This window comes from Populus euphratica, unplaced genomic scaffold, assembly GCF_000495115.2.
Source record: "Populus euphratica unplaced genomic scaffold, PopEup_1.0 scaffold5.1, whole genome shotgun sequence".
Taxonomy (NCBI): Eukaryota; Viridiplantae; Streptophyta; class Magnoliopsida; order Malpighiales; family Salicaceae; genus Populus; species Populus euphratica.
Window position 1 is genome coordinate 3,016,777 of NW_011499848.1, and position 14,357 is coordinate 3,031,133.

General features: G+C 37.1%; 2 protein-coding genes and 1 pseudogene across 2 annotated transcripts; 1 reads left to right on the top strand and 2 right to left on the bottom strand.

The window, feature by feature from the left end:
• Positions 1–2,382: 2,382 nt before the first annotated feature.
• Positions 2,383–3,958, bottom strand: LOC105115309 (uncharacterized protein At1g18380-like). Its single transcript, XM_011012147.1, has 3 exons — positions 3,123–3,958; positions 2,954–3,004; positions 2,383–2,866 (listed from the first exon to the last, which is right to left on the bottom strand). The coding sequence occupies exons 1-3, from the start codon at positions 3,874–3,876 to the stop codon at positions 2,778–2,780; spliced, it is 894 nt and encodes a 297-aa protein (XP_011010449.1). The 5' UTR covers positions 3,877–3,958; the 3' UTR covers positions 2,383–2,777.
• A 3,708-nt stretch (positions 3,959–7,666) lies between these two features.
• On the bottom strand, positions 7,667–10,240 carry LOC105115298 (receptor-like protein kinase ANXUR1; annotated as a pseudogene).
• Positions 10,241–11,613: 1,373 nt separating this feature from the next.
• LOC105119286 (uncharacterized) lies at positions 11,614–14,357 on the top strand (the record flags this gene model as incomplete). The annotated part of the gene is made up of 10 exons (XM_011017412.1): positions 11,614–11,756; positions 11,851–11,999; positions 12,098–12,146; positions 12,266–12,412; positions 12,922–13,058; positions 13,154–13,223; positions 13,406–13,496; positions 13,814–13,883; positions 14,026–14,121; positions 14,217–14,357. Coding segments are annotated over exons 1-10 (1,002 nt in total), but the record flags the coding sequence as incomplete, so codon positions are not given.

Here is a 14,357-nt window from a genome sequence, read left to right on the forward strand (position 1 = left end):
TCATAATAATAAAATTATATTTATACTATTTTATTAATTTACCACTTTAAAATAGCATCTTTCATTAAGATGATCTACGAAAAGGAAATGAAAGAAGTATAGGTCGTCGGAGCGAAACCAAAGCTCTTCCATTGACACTCGTTGCTAGTTAAGGCGGAACTTTCGAGACGATTCCAACAATATCTGGAAAAGACAGCTCTTAAAGCTTCATATTTGCGGCACGTGGCGCCATATAATGTGGACTTCCTCACTTGTTTGCGTGAGTGCTCCATGTGATAAACACCTTTTTCCTCACTCACGGTGGACTTCCTCACTCATTGGGTTGTCAGGTTCCATTGCTGTTGAATCCAGCAGCGATGAAGGATTGCTGGACCTAAACGAGATCGAGAAGTTTCTCACTGATCCGAGAGCGGATGACGTGAAAGTTATAATAATAGTCATTTTAAAAAATAAAATTGTTAATATAGTTTTTTGAATAGTACAAATATATATTTTATATGCATTAAAAAAATCATTTTAACAATATATTTATAATTTAATATTATTATTTTTTATTTTTTTGAGAAAAATTATGTAGACGATAAAATAAATCCTTGAACAATCTATTTTAATACTTTTAGCTTTTATATATATATATATAGATGTATTGAAATCACTTTTCTTTAACTGAAAAAATATTTTGATTTTTTACTTGGCTATCTCTTTGAAACTGCAAAATCATTGGAAAAAAAAGCTGAAAAAAGAGTTTTTTCCTTTGGCTACTCTCCCATTAGGGATGCCCTTACATTGTATTACTGGGTAGAGCAGGAGGGTTTTTGTTCGTTGTTTTGGATATTGGTTGATAATGGTTTCTTTGGTGTTTGAGAACAACATGTGTTAAGATGTTTGTTGATTTTTCCAAGCATTGAGATTCCCGTTCATGTCTTGAGTTTTTTATTTGCATGGGCAGGCTAAGCAAAAGCAAAAGGGTGCTCGGCGAATGACCCTCCCCGGCATAGAAGGGCAAGAGGGAGGAAAGTGGATTCTCATTAACTCCGGTCTGTTTTCCTTTCTACAATGTTAGATACATATATTGTTACTGAAAAAGAAAAAGAAGAAGAAGATATGTTGGTATTTTACAATCAATGCAGCCCAAAGTTGAGCTGGTTAGAGTTTCCTTTCTCGCTGCTTATAGGGCAAAACTGGAATAGACTGTGGCAAATAATTTCTGCTTAGTCTTATGTGTTCTTATTGAGTTTCTACCTTACTCAATATGGGCATCAATTTCATGTTCATAGTAACCTTACGAGCAAGTTGAAATTGACTTAAATTCTGTTAGCATAATTGTGAAACATTGATACTTTGATGAACTCTTAAGGTGATAACGAGGCTTATTGATTCATAGAACGCTGGTACCTTCTCTGTCCTTAGGTAAGGTGATAGTTCATGCTCTTGACGAGGAGGCTCGAGCAGAATACGATTTGGAAGGTCTTTGGACCTCAGAAACATCTAAAGAGGAGCCAGTTCGGGTAAAAGGTAAATTCGAGGATTATGAAGTTTAAACCTTTTTGGTCTTTATCTGATTTTTTGCCTTCCCAACACGCACACCCACCCACCAATACATGACATTGTAAGCTGGGTTCTCTTCTTTATCTAGAAGATAGAGGACTGCATTAGCACGAATCGAGATTGTTAGTTCAATTATTTTTAGCTTTTCAGGAAAATTCAATATGCATTTAGCAAAAGAGAAATCCAAGTATAAAAAAGCAATTGAGCTCCAATCTTATTGCAAGATGGTTTAAAATCTTATCCCGGTTTCTAGAGAGTGAATAATCTTGCTATAACTGCATCTCTGTTTTTAATCATCTCCACTTTTTATCCATTCCGCGTCTTCAAAATCTGACAGTGGCTTTCTGAGTATTTTACCTGTGGGCTTGAAGGGGAGAGACAGAGTTAAGAGTTTTCTAACCAATTTAATGAGCACTCTGCACTAAATATTCTCTGTGGTTAAGTTGCTGATTAATGTATTGGTCTTGTGGAGTTCTATAAACTTGCATATACGTGTATATATAAGTTTCTGCATGTATGTAATGTTTTTTCTGCCTAGGTTTTGGACGGGAGACGTCCATGACTTTCTGGTCTGTGGGGTAATCTATTGATTACTATCTTCTTAGTTGTACAGCAAATTGTTAGAATTCAATCTCAATCCTTATTTGGAATGGCTTCTTACCATGACAGGGTTTCCAAACTTTTTTTAAAAATTAAATTATGGTCGTTTATGAATAATTTTCCGCAGTTTTTCTGGAGCTGCTCGTGCGTATTAATCTAGACTTTTTTTGAATTGTCTATGTTGTTTCATCTTTTCTCGGAATCTCTGTTCCATCCTTTTCCGTGCACGGATCGTAGAAAAAGAACGAGGAATTAGCTCATAAATCACAAACCAGTAGTAATAACATATGATATAGTGTTTCTTTGGCTTATATTTCTACTGAAACAGATTTATAGCAAGTTAAAGCAGCTCTTACTAGTGATATCCTTTAGGCATGAAAGGATTTTGGTGAAATCAAGCACATACATGGAATTTGAAGCCAGTCAGTGAAAATAGAATGCCTTGTTTCCCCCTACTTGCAACTGTTCACTACTTGCAAGTACCGTTATCCCCGTCGTCGTCGTCTTCTTCTTTTGTAAATAAAACGGGAAAGGCAGATAGGGTTTCCCAAACTCATTGCAAGGCACATCATGCCCAAGCACTGACACACATCTAGAGGAACCTTTCTGCCAACTACTGTGTATTGTACTCAAACTGGTTTGTATGAACCAGCCTTCTTCTTCTGAGTGAAGTAAAACACAGTTGCTGCAATAACAGAACCACCAAAAATCAATGCACCTGCAAGACCAAAGAACACTGTACGTTCGTCACCAGAGTAAAGGCTTATCAAAAGCTTTTGTTCTTATCCCAGTTTGAGATACTGACCTACGGCAACATATATGTAATTAGGTTCTGGTCTGACTGTAGTTAGTGCACCTGCGAATTCACACAATACTAAATTCTCAGATTCATAAGTTCAAGTAGTAGGGGCTAGTAAATTATATATGTGCTTGCTATATAAACATATGCTATAAAATTATGTGAAGGAAAGTACCCTGGTCATAACAGTTCGTTGAATGCCTCCCGTTGGTACAAATGCAAAAGAAATTCTCGTGTAGACCATTGTTATAACCACATAATCCACCACTAGCCTCACAAGATTGACATGCTCCATCTAGTTGCTTCCAAGTCAACTTGAAACCACCTTGCAATGCCCGACCAAAACCCTGAACCAAGTCTCCATGAACTGCCTCGTCACTCACCAGGGCACTCACAACTGACTCGCAATATCTATGCCAATCAAATTCTGGTGTTGCTCCCTCCAAGAACACATATGACTGCTTAATACCATACTGTAAACATGCTATATATGGAAGTGAAGGTGGATACAGTGTGCAATTATAAAAGAAATGCAGCATTTTATTGCCTAGCGTAGAATTGAACAGTGAAGGAGTGCTATTTACTGTGATAGTATCATGGGGTACTTTTCGACAATCTGCTCGTCTTATTTTGGTATGGTGAAGGGTGAGAGATTTACTGGAGTGGTTGATGTTTGTAATAGGATAAAGATCATTAGAGAGATAGATCATTGGATTTTGGTCACTGCAAGAGATATTGAAGCCTGGGTATCCACAGTGCTCAAACTGTTGACTTTGGTGCCAAAAGGGGTAGCTAATTGTGATGCCATTACCACCGCAGTCAAAGGAAGGGCATGCTGTGATTGGTGATTGATCACTAGAGGCACCATTGATGGAGGTGTAGAGGAAGACAAGGAAGAGAATAGGAGGAAGACGAGCTAGAGAGGCCATGTTTTAGAATGGAAATGCTTGTTGATGAAATGAGACTGGCAATTAGAGGCCGACGGCATACTATAATTGATTTGGGTCGATCATTGAGTTTTAACTAGTTTATTGCTGTTGTTTTCTGGTCAGGGTTGTTAAAATATGATAAAGGGAGGTCAACGAAGTAAGTAGAATGCTAAAATTTAATAAAGGGAAGTCAACGAAGTAAGTAGAAATGATACAGAAATTTTTGGAATAAGTCATTAATTTATAGTTTTTTTATGGATGATTCTCATTCATGAAAAATAAATCATGCAACATGGTACATTGTTATATGCTAAATGACTATTATCCTCAAGAGCACCATCACGATGATGAAGACCCGATAATGTTTGGTCCGCAGGCTCTGTAGCGTTCGGACTGAAGTTTTAAGAGGTAAACTGTCCATCTTGGACTCTTAGGCATGCCCCTTAGCTTGGTGGCTCTGTCCGGGGGGGGAAATGAAAATTTTAAGGATGTTTAAAAATATGGTTATAGTAATTTTTTAAAGTGTTTTTTATTTAAAAAAATTTTAAAATAATATTTCTTTATTTTTTAAACATTATTTTTGATATCAATACATCAAAATAATTTAAAAAAATAAAAAAAATTAACTTGAAATAAAAAAATTCAATTTTTTAAATATTTTTAAAAAGTGAAAAAAACATACAAAAGCCAGCTACCATCCAACTCAAGCCCATAGGCACTCAAAAATTGATAAACCTCCATGTATGGTGGCCCACAATAAGAATTATTAATTCACAGTCCACAAAAGCCCGTTTAGGGCCAATTGCGCACATCCTGTGGCTTATGAGACCAGCCATGTAATTCAATTCTTGGCTTTTTATTCCTTTCCGTTTCAGGAAAAAGAAAAGAAACGAAAAAGATCTCAATAACTCCATGAGGATATTGTTAAGTATACATAAGCACTTCGTTGAAATTCAGAGGGAGGATTGACGTCAAGCCATCGACATGATACTGGGAAAAAAGCTCAGGTTCAACATAGAGAGGTCGCAATTCGCATTTATATAAAGCCTGACCAAAACTAGCCAGGCCTGTACTAGCAGCTACTTATAAGCCTATAACATATATATCCACGTGACCCTGATAGGTAAACATGCATCTGCGCCTGACTGTTCTGTGCCTGTGCATTCAGTCTAACGACTTATCCATAAAAAAGAAAATTCTCGTTAATTTTGGCTTGAAAAGAAACAGACCACAGATGCTTTTTTAAGTCTGCGAACTGGTTAACTATGTATTTTCATCTTTCATCTTCCAAGTAATTCAGCTGCTAGAAGTGTCTGCTATTTGTAAATCCCACCCTAAAACTCACGACATGAAAGCATTGTCTGCTATTTGATAAGTTATAGGTTGCCCTATTTTGACAGAGCAATAAAATCAGTGCTTCCATTTTGGCGTCCAAGTTCAGGCCAGTTAAAGCAACTAAACACAAGGTGATTCCACAATGTCTTTGGTTTTCAACTGAAAGCATTGTCTTTTGATGGACATGCGATACATCAACCGAATGTTTCGTTCAAACATTGTTAGCCAAGACCTGATCCAGTCATGTCTCCACCGGAATTATAAGACATCCGATCATAATTCAAATGGGTTGACCTGATCTTGTAATATCGTGTGAACAACGATTTAATTTTATATCAACATTCTCATCATTTTGGGATCATGCCTGGCATCCTATAGACTACTTGTACTTGAAAAAGGCAATGCCTAAGGTGTCTTTGAAGAACGATGATAATTACCAATAAATATACTAGAGTCCCACAATATATTATGTGTAGATTCCAACATATGTGATTTTTAGTCCGTCAGAAACCGTCATCTTTACAGTGGGAGCATATCATTTGAGCTCCTACCCTTTTCCTAAAATGTATTTTTTGCTCATTAATCACAAATTAGGTATGCAGGTAATTGGAAAATCAAAGTTAAGAGTGAGACACGCCAGACCTACAAAAAAATAACATGAAATATTGTAACTTTTATATATATGTATATGTGTATATATATATATATGTATACATGTATATATATATATGTATATATGTATATACAGAAAGACCTAATTCATGTAAACCAAACAAATCATGCTATAGAAATTCAAGGAAGAATTCGATCATAATACATGACTTAGCCTCGTTCCATGTAAACTAAACGAGTTTGATATAGTTTTACGTGAAAGTGAAAGTGAAAGTGAATGGAGTGAAGAATAAGTTGATTTGTGAGAAAGCACATCAAAAATATAAATTAACATGTCATGATATACTAGTAGAAGTTGGTGACAATATCAAAAAATGGTAAAAACAGATATATAAGCATCTCTCAAAGTAGAGATGCCACTTTTGGGATCCCACAGTACATGGTGCGGATAGTCAACGCCTATGTTTTTAGTTGTGCTCCTTCAACTATTCACCTCCATTGTGGCTGGTTTGCCACTGCAAGAGTGGTAAATCCAAGAACCGTCAAAAGGCTCTCTTATGATGATTGCTTGGTCAATGGAGGGAAAGCTTTGAAGACTAGTCAGGTTATCAGATTCACATACTCAAATTCCTTCATGGACGCACTCCAATTTAAGCCTGCCAAGTTCTGTTGATAAGCCTAGAAACAAGGTCTTATCATGGAGAGATAAGAGAAAAGATTTCACCATGTACAATTAAAAAAGAAAAAAAAGATTTCAATCCCTAACATCCATGAAAATGAAATATTAACAGTCTCAGCTTTTAGCCTTCTCAATGTTGTCTGGATCCTTTAATGCACAGATCACTGAAGCATGAGTTCCCCCTCTTGAAATTTTAAACCAGCCTTTGGTTCCTTGAACTAAACGTTTTATGATCCCCAGAGACGTTAATATTTCATCATTCTGAAACTAAACGTTTTCGAGTGTAAAAGCTAATGCCTCATTAGCCGCATGATGCACAGTTGTGTATGAAAAAATGGTGCTTTCTTGGCAGAAGCGTGTGCTCTTATTGCAGTCTTCTTCTTTATTGCTTTAATTCAACACCAACTTGTGAAGGCGAGAGTTGACAAAGGAGGTTGCACAGTAGCATCAAGGCTCGTTGCTCGATGCACAGTTGTGTATGAAAAAATGGTGCTTTCTTGGCAGAAGCGTGTGCTCTTATTGCAGTCTTCTTCTCTATTGCTTTAATTCAAAACCAACTTGTGAAGGCGAGAGTTAGAGAGTTGACAAAGGAGGTTGCACGGTAGCATCAAGGCTCGTTGCTCGAAAGGAAAAAATTGACAATATGTGCGCGCGCGCGCGCGCCCCAGCAGCAGCAACCAACCAACAAAGGGAACCCTTGTTGGAAAAGTGTGTTGGGATATCGATGTCGTTTTTGTAGACTTGTTACAAACAAATGGGGGTTTGGAATTGATCTCTGTGGCATAAAATTGCGACACAAATGTTACAATTTTCCATGTTTTTGTTTTTCTTGAGTGGTAGCTTCTGATTTCTATGCTAGCTTTGTAAATTCTGACATGTTGTTTGTTGTGGACTGAAAATGTTGATATTGATTTATGCTCCAATTTTTCTCTGCGAAACTAATTGCGGAGAAATGAATATTAAATTTCCGGCAAGTTGTGATGTTAACAGTTTAACACACCACTCCAGACTTGATCAGACTAGGTGTTCAAGAATACATTTCATATTGTCCTATACTATATCTATCATACTCGTACATTCCTCCTACTCCTACAAAATCAAGAAGCTCAACAGGGCATAAATGGCAAAAAAGAACATTAAGGAAAAAAGAAAAATAATCTTTCCTCATCTTCCTTTGGGATTTACTATTTATGAAAAAAATTCGCTAGTGTATGGCTCATCATTTCCCTCACGGACTCCAGTCTCCTCAACTCCAGCCATCTCTCTATGAATTGAATAGGTGTCTTTTGTTTCACTGTCTGTGACCAATTTAGCTCCTGCAGGATTGTCTTGCATTTGTAGAGAAAATTCAAGATTCCACAGCACATCACCCATCGAAGGGCGATTGCATCCATGATCAGCCAAACACTTGACTGCTGTCTCGGCGAATTTGTTGTAGCACTCAGGGTCTATGTCTTCCTTCATATGTGGATCAATAATATCCCAAAGAGTTCCCTTCCTTTGGCAATGTAGAGCCCAATCTGCTAGACTAACTTGTTCTTTAGGCAAGCTAGGATTAAGGGCCGGCCTGGCACATAATACTTCAAAAAGGACTACCCCAAAAGAGTAAACATCAGATTTTTCTGTCAATTGTTGCCGACGGAAGTACTCAGGATCCAAGTATCCAAAGCTACCTTTTATTACTGTACTAACATGTGTTTGTTTAAGATCAGGTCCAGTTTTCGACAGGCCAAAATCGGAAACTTTTGCGACCCACTTCTCATCCAAGAGAATATTTGTAGTTTTTACATCCCTGTGAATGATTGTGTGCCTTGCACCGGTGTGGAGATAGTGAAGCCCTTTTGCAGCACCAATACATATCTCCAATCTTTTCTTCCAGGACAAGGCTGGATTGTTGCTCTTGTAGAGATGCTCCCTAAGAGTACCATTTGCCATATAATCATAAAGTAGAACCATTTCCCCTTCCTCCCTCTTCACAGAACCCAATTAAAGAGACTAAATGCTTGTGTCTCAGCTTAGAAAGCATCTCAATCTCGGTCTGAAACTCGTGAACTCCTTGTTCTGAAGAAGGATTTGATCTTTTGATTGCAACTGCTATCCCTTGGTCAATAATGCCTTTGTAAACCTTCCCAAATCCTCCAACTCCTATGACTTGAGATTCCTTGAAGTTCTTGGTAGCATGTTTAATCCCTGGCAACGAAAAATGGTGACATAGGCCTTGTGCAAGGGTTGAAAGATGGCTATTGCAACTGCTTTTACCAGATATTGTTGATCTGCTAGCTGATGTGTGGGAATCTCCATTGAGTGGCAACCAGTTAGCACTACTTCCAGACTGATTTCCATAATCAGTACTCCTCTTTCTGTAGACAAAAATGGAGATAGTGGCTGCTAGTGCTACTCCAGCATTCCCACCAAGAATGCCACCAACCACTGGGACAAAACTGGATATTGATGGTGAAAAACCCTTTTTTGCTTCGGCCTGAAGCATCATCGGTGATGGCACTGGATTTGGGCCAGCCAAATTCCCTCTAGAGTCATTAAGCTTAAAAATCTCCAATCCATTAAGAATCGCATCATAGTATTCTGGCTTAATGGACACACTAGGATGCAATGCCACCTATAATTCATCATCACCACTCCGATCACTAACATAAAAGGCACAATCCTTGTAGATTGGCACTCCTTGAGATCCTGCCCAGCCTATGACGTCACCACCTTCTTGTGCTGTTTGGTTATTGACATAGATATCGAACACTCTCTGGTTGACCTTTGTTTCCTGATATTCACAGGAATGGAACCTAAAAGCGTACGTAAAATTTGCATCGACCTGAAATACCCATGTCAGATTATAATTCTGATTCACTTTCGAATCTGGCCCCATTGTTCTTGCTGTGCTGTAAACATCTGAAGGTGCAATAGAATTTGGTAGATTATCAGTAGGGTATAGAAGGCTGATGTTAGCTTGAGAAGTGACGCCTCCGGCTGCACCAAATAAGTATGGTGTATCAACATGCCATATTCTTGTAAGGCCTGAGTCCTTGTTTGCGGGAATGAACTGTCCACCAACGTTTAACCTAAACATTGTTTGCAAAGTAGAGCTTCCAACATCAACAGTTTGGTCACTGAAACCAACCAGTGCCGCGGGCTGGTAAATAACTGGCATCGGAATCACTTCAATGCCATTAACAAAAGCATATGAATCATTATATTTCGAAGAGGGTGTGAAGGTAAGATTGAGAGTGCCAGAATCAATTGGTATTAGAGAGAATTCCCTGATAATATAGGCAAGCGTAAGGGCCTGTGCCGTAATGGAGGCACTGAAATTGTTAAGGAGGGTGAAACTATTTGCAGTAACAGAGAAATAAGAATTGTTAGGATCAAGAGAGCTATAGGTAGAAGGATAAAATGGAGCCTGACCCAAAGGCGACTCTTTGTAGGAACAGAAAACTTGTATGTAGATTCAGATGTAAATATCCTTGCAGTCATGTAAGGAATCGTGGATGGCAATGAAGGGTCTTGGTTTTCAGCTGTTGATGTTATTGAGTTACCTGACGAATTGATGTGTTTTGCATCAGGTTGCCAATCCCTGCCATCACTATCCGTGCCAGCACCGGAAGCACCACAAGCGAGGATATAAGAATCAGAATCTGATTCTGGTTTAGAGTATTTGCTTGTAACAGAAATTGTGCAGATAGACAAGAAAATCAGAGAAAACAAGATTTGGCGATTGCATTTCATGGCTAAGAAGAAATATATAGCAAAAACAGGGGAGCTAGGAAAATGAAGGAAAATATTCTCTATAGCAAAAACAGGGGAGCTAGGAAAATATTCGCTAGTAGGCAAGAATGAATGGAGATGTGGGCATTTTGGGGTTCAAAACTGATTACTCCATTGATATAAAGTGCGTTTTGTTTCGATTACAGGTTGATTTTTGAAGGTTCACCTGGAATATGCAGGGCAAGAAGCAGAGAGAACAGAGGATTTTCTTCTTTCTTTTTTCTTTCGAAAATGGACGTTACGATAGGAGTGGCAGTTAGAGACTCATGGAGAGAGAGAGAACTATAAACTGCCTTACTGCATTGATTGCCCTTAAAACATGGGTGTTTCTTTAGTTTTGATAGTTTCCCTTCACTTTATATATAACAATTAACAAGACCATGTGCAATCATTTCATTCTTGGTGTTTTCTATAATAACAGTAATGAACTCCTACGCTCCATTCTCCGACAATCTCCTGCATTCAATGAAAGAACCTGATTGTTATGTTTTTTTTGTGAAATGCTATTCATAAAATTTGTAACTCTGTGAAATGCGTCCACAGGCATGCAATTCAGTTGTTTATTTTAGTGCTTTCATTCTTTATGTTTATAAAAATAATTTTATTTACTTCTTTATTAATGTTTGAATATACATTCATGCCATTTATAGTCGCTCGGTATTTTTTAAAAAAATATTTTTAAATATAAAAACAGATTCGTAATTATTTCAATTAATAGTACTAACATCATTTAGATTCATATTAATCGAGTTTAAAAAAATATATGGCTATCCAACAACAATAATCTTATTTCATAAAAAAAAAAACAATAAAAATTAATGGGCAAGAAAATTACAAGCTTTCAATGAAATCCATCAATGAATTTTCACATGAATTTGTATTGAAATTACATTACTCTTGTATCTCACTGGGATTTTTAGTTTATAGATGTTCAAAGTGAAAATATTTATTAAATTTAAAAATATTACCAATCTAAATATTTTTAATAATTTTTTTAATATATGGAACTCAATCTTGTAATAAAGGGATAACTATTTTTGAATCCATGCAGTCTTGAGTTTAGCTTTTAAAAATTTTCATTTTTTTAGTTTTAATTTTTTAAAAAAAATTTAGGTTTTCTTAATATGATAATATTAAAAATAAATTTTAAAGAAATAAAAAATATTTTAATATATTTATAATAAAATACTGAAAAAAAGCTATGCAAGCCCAACATAATAAACCGAAAATAACTGTGGTAGATTTTCCGAGACGAACAGGCCTGCCAACCAGTTTCTCTAGGCAACGAGAGAAGCCCAAAGCCGAAAGACCAGACATACAATAGAAATATCTTTCGCTAACCGCGAAACCCCGTTAGGAAAAAAAAAAGAAAAAGATTGGGCATCTAACGGATAATAACCTATCAACCGCTCTGTGCCTTTTGTCATGGCTTTGTGCTTCTCCATTAATGCCACAACATTACCTCAACATCATCATGGTTGCTTCTGCTACTATTTCTATTTATTTTGCTTTATAATTAATTTGTATAATATAATAATACTCCTAGAGTGTCTTCATTTTTCTGGTTTCAGGGAAAGTGAATTATAGGAGCAACAAAAAATGTCTTGAAAGTGTTAGAAACCTTGTAAAAACAACCGGGGTTGCTTCAGTTGTATCTGCTCCTCAAGAATCACTGCAAAAGGGCAACTGGGTCAAGCTTATCTGCGGTGCTAGCTTTGAGGTATGTGAAAACCCTTAAACCCTATACTCTCATATATTCAAGACACATTTCTAATTGTCAAATTAATGATTTGTTTTCTTATTTTACCTTTATTTTAGGATGTTGTCGATGTCAGAAATCTTTCTCTAGTTTACACTCTAGCTGGAGGTAAAAAGAAAACTCTCGAATCGGTTGCTGTCCGTTTAAGGATTGGTTAGCAAACTTAAGTTCGTGAATGTTAATGTCTACGCCGGTTCTTGATTATATGTGCATGAACGATTCCGCAGTTGACTGCATTGATTGCGCTGCCGATGCATCTATTGTGAATGCTGTAAACGAAGGAATTGAAGCAGCAAGGGAGATTGTTTACCTTCGAAAGCCTTGGGTAATGATTAGTGTTAATGATGATGAAGATCTTCACTTTCGTAAAGCTGGTACGTGTTCCCTTATCTAATTTAGATTAATTTCATGACTTAGAAATTGCAATTAATCGAAAGGATCCTATATGTAACTGATAAGCTGTTGGCATGTTTAGAAATTCCGTACAACGTCATGGGAACATGCAACTGTCGGATGGGATTGAGATTTGTTTTTTGGTCTTATTTAAAATCCATACACTATATTTGTTGATATCATTATGAAGCATCAATGAATGAGTCTCGAGATATTTCACAAACTTTCCTGATGTTCCAAGTCCAAGATGATAGACAGCAGCTTTTCAGTGTGAATGTGTGGCCATTTCTTTTTGACCATGATATTAAAATTCTGTTCGAATGTGAAATTGGCCTTAGATAAAGTGCAATCTTTTTTTTTTTAATCAAAATGTAAGAGATAAAGTGCAATCTTGCCAATCCAAGAGATGGGTAATTAATGACCATGCAAGGGAGCATGGGCTTTGTGCCATCATCTGATTGTGATATGAATTCAGTGTTATTCTTAACAGAGTTTGATCCAGAGGAGTGTCCATTGGACTGTCCAAGGCCCTGTGAAACCATTTGTCCTGCAAGTGCAATATCATTACAGCAACATCAATCAACAACAGAACTTTCCCATGGTACCGAAATGCTCAATGTATTAAAGGTCTTCGAGTGATATATTTTCCAAAGTTTATGAATAGTCACCCCATATTATCACTGCAGTTGGTATATTTGTTTGAAATTGACATTGATATGCAGGGCGGAGTGATAACTGAACGCTGTTATGGCTGTGGTCGTTGCTTTCCGGTTTGCCCATATGATAAAATAAGTGAGTAGTTTTTGTCTGTTGATATGCCACTCTTTTCCAATACTTTGGCCCTCCATTTTTTCAACCCCGTGATAGAGTTCTTCAAAAACTTTTTCCTCAGAAAATCACAAGCTTCTAGTAGTTTCCCTGTCTCATAGCTTGCAGTATGTTCAGTTTAAACTAACATGTGCAAATTGATCTAGGAATGGCTATGTACACAAGGGATGCTGCCGCTACTGCTGAACTTCTTAAAAGGAATGATGTAGATGCCATAGAGATACATACAGGTGGAAGGTACAATTCCAAGACTGATAAACAATATATAAAACAAATCTAAAAGGCTATCCAGAAATCCTTTATATCAAAGCATCTGCTTTCTCCTTCGCTTTTGTATCTTGGTTTTCACATGGCCAATTATACTATTTAAGATTTCGCTTTTGTATCTTGGTTTTCACATGGGCTGTACTGTACAATTATATTATTTTAGGGGGAATATGAATTCACCCTTCGACCCTGTGGAGCAGGATGATTATTTTGCCCTGATGTTCATTCCTCTTTATCTAAGCAGTGACTTTCACATCGTCATCCCTGTCAATTTTTCTTCGTTGTAGGCAGACTGCCTCCTTTGGGGGACTCTGGAATGATTTGGGAAATTCAACTGGATACCTGAAACTAGTAGCAGTGAGTGTACAGCTTATCATTGATGATTGATCTAAATATTTCTGGGCCTATTGTGGATAAAACATCTATCATATGTAACACGAGCTAGCTGGATGTCATACTGAGTTCGGGGTGATTGCATATTAATATTTACTCCCTGCAGGTTAGCTTACCATATGCTGGAGATGCAACTATATCTTCAATGAACACTATCTACACAATGATGGAACCTCATCTTCCTTGCCTCAATTTATGGCAGGTGTGTCCTATGTATTTCCATCTATTAAATATGTTTCAATATTATTATCATAAACCATAAAGAGCCTCTGATAATCCTTATGAACTCTATTGAAGTTGGATGGCCGTCCCATGAGTGGAGATATTGGCCGAGGTGCCACAAGGGAATCGATTGCATTCGCTGCATGTTTGGCTGCTGTGAAAGATAAGCCTCATGGTTTGTGCAGATTCGCTGTGCTGTCATTTTTTGCAACATTT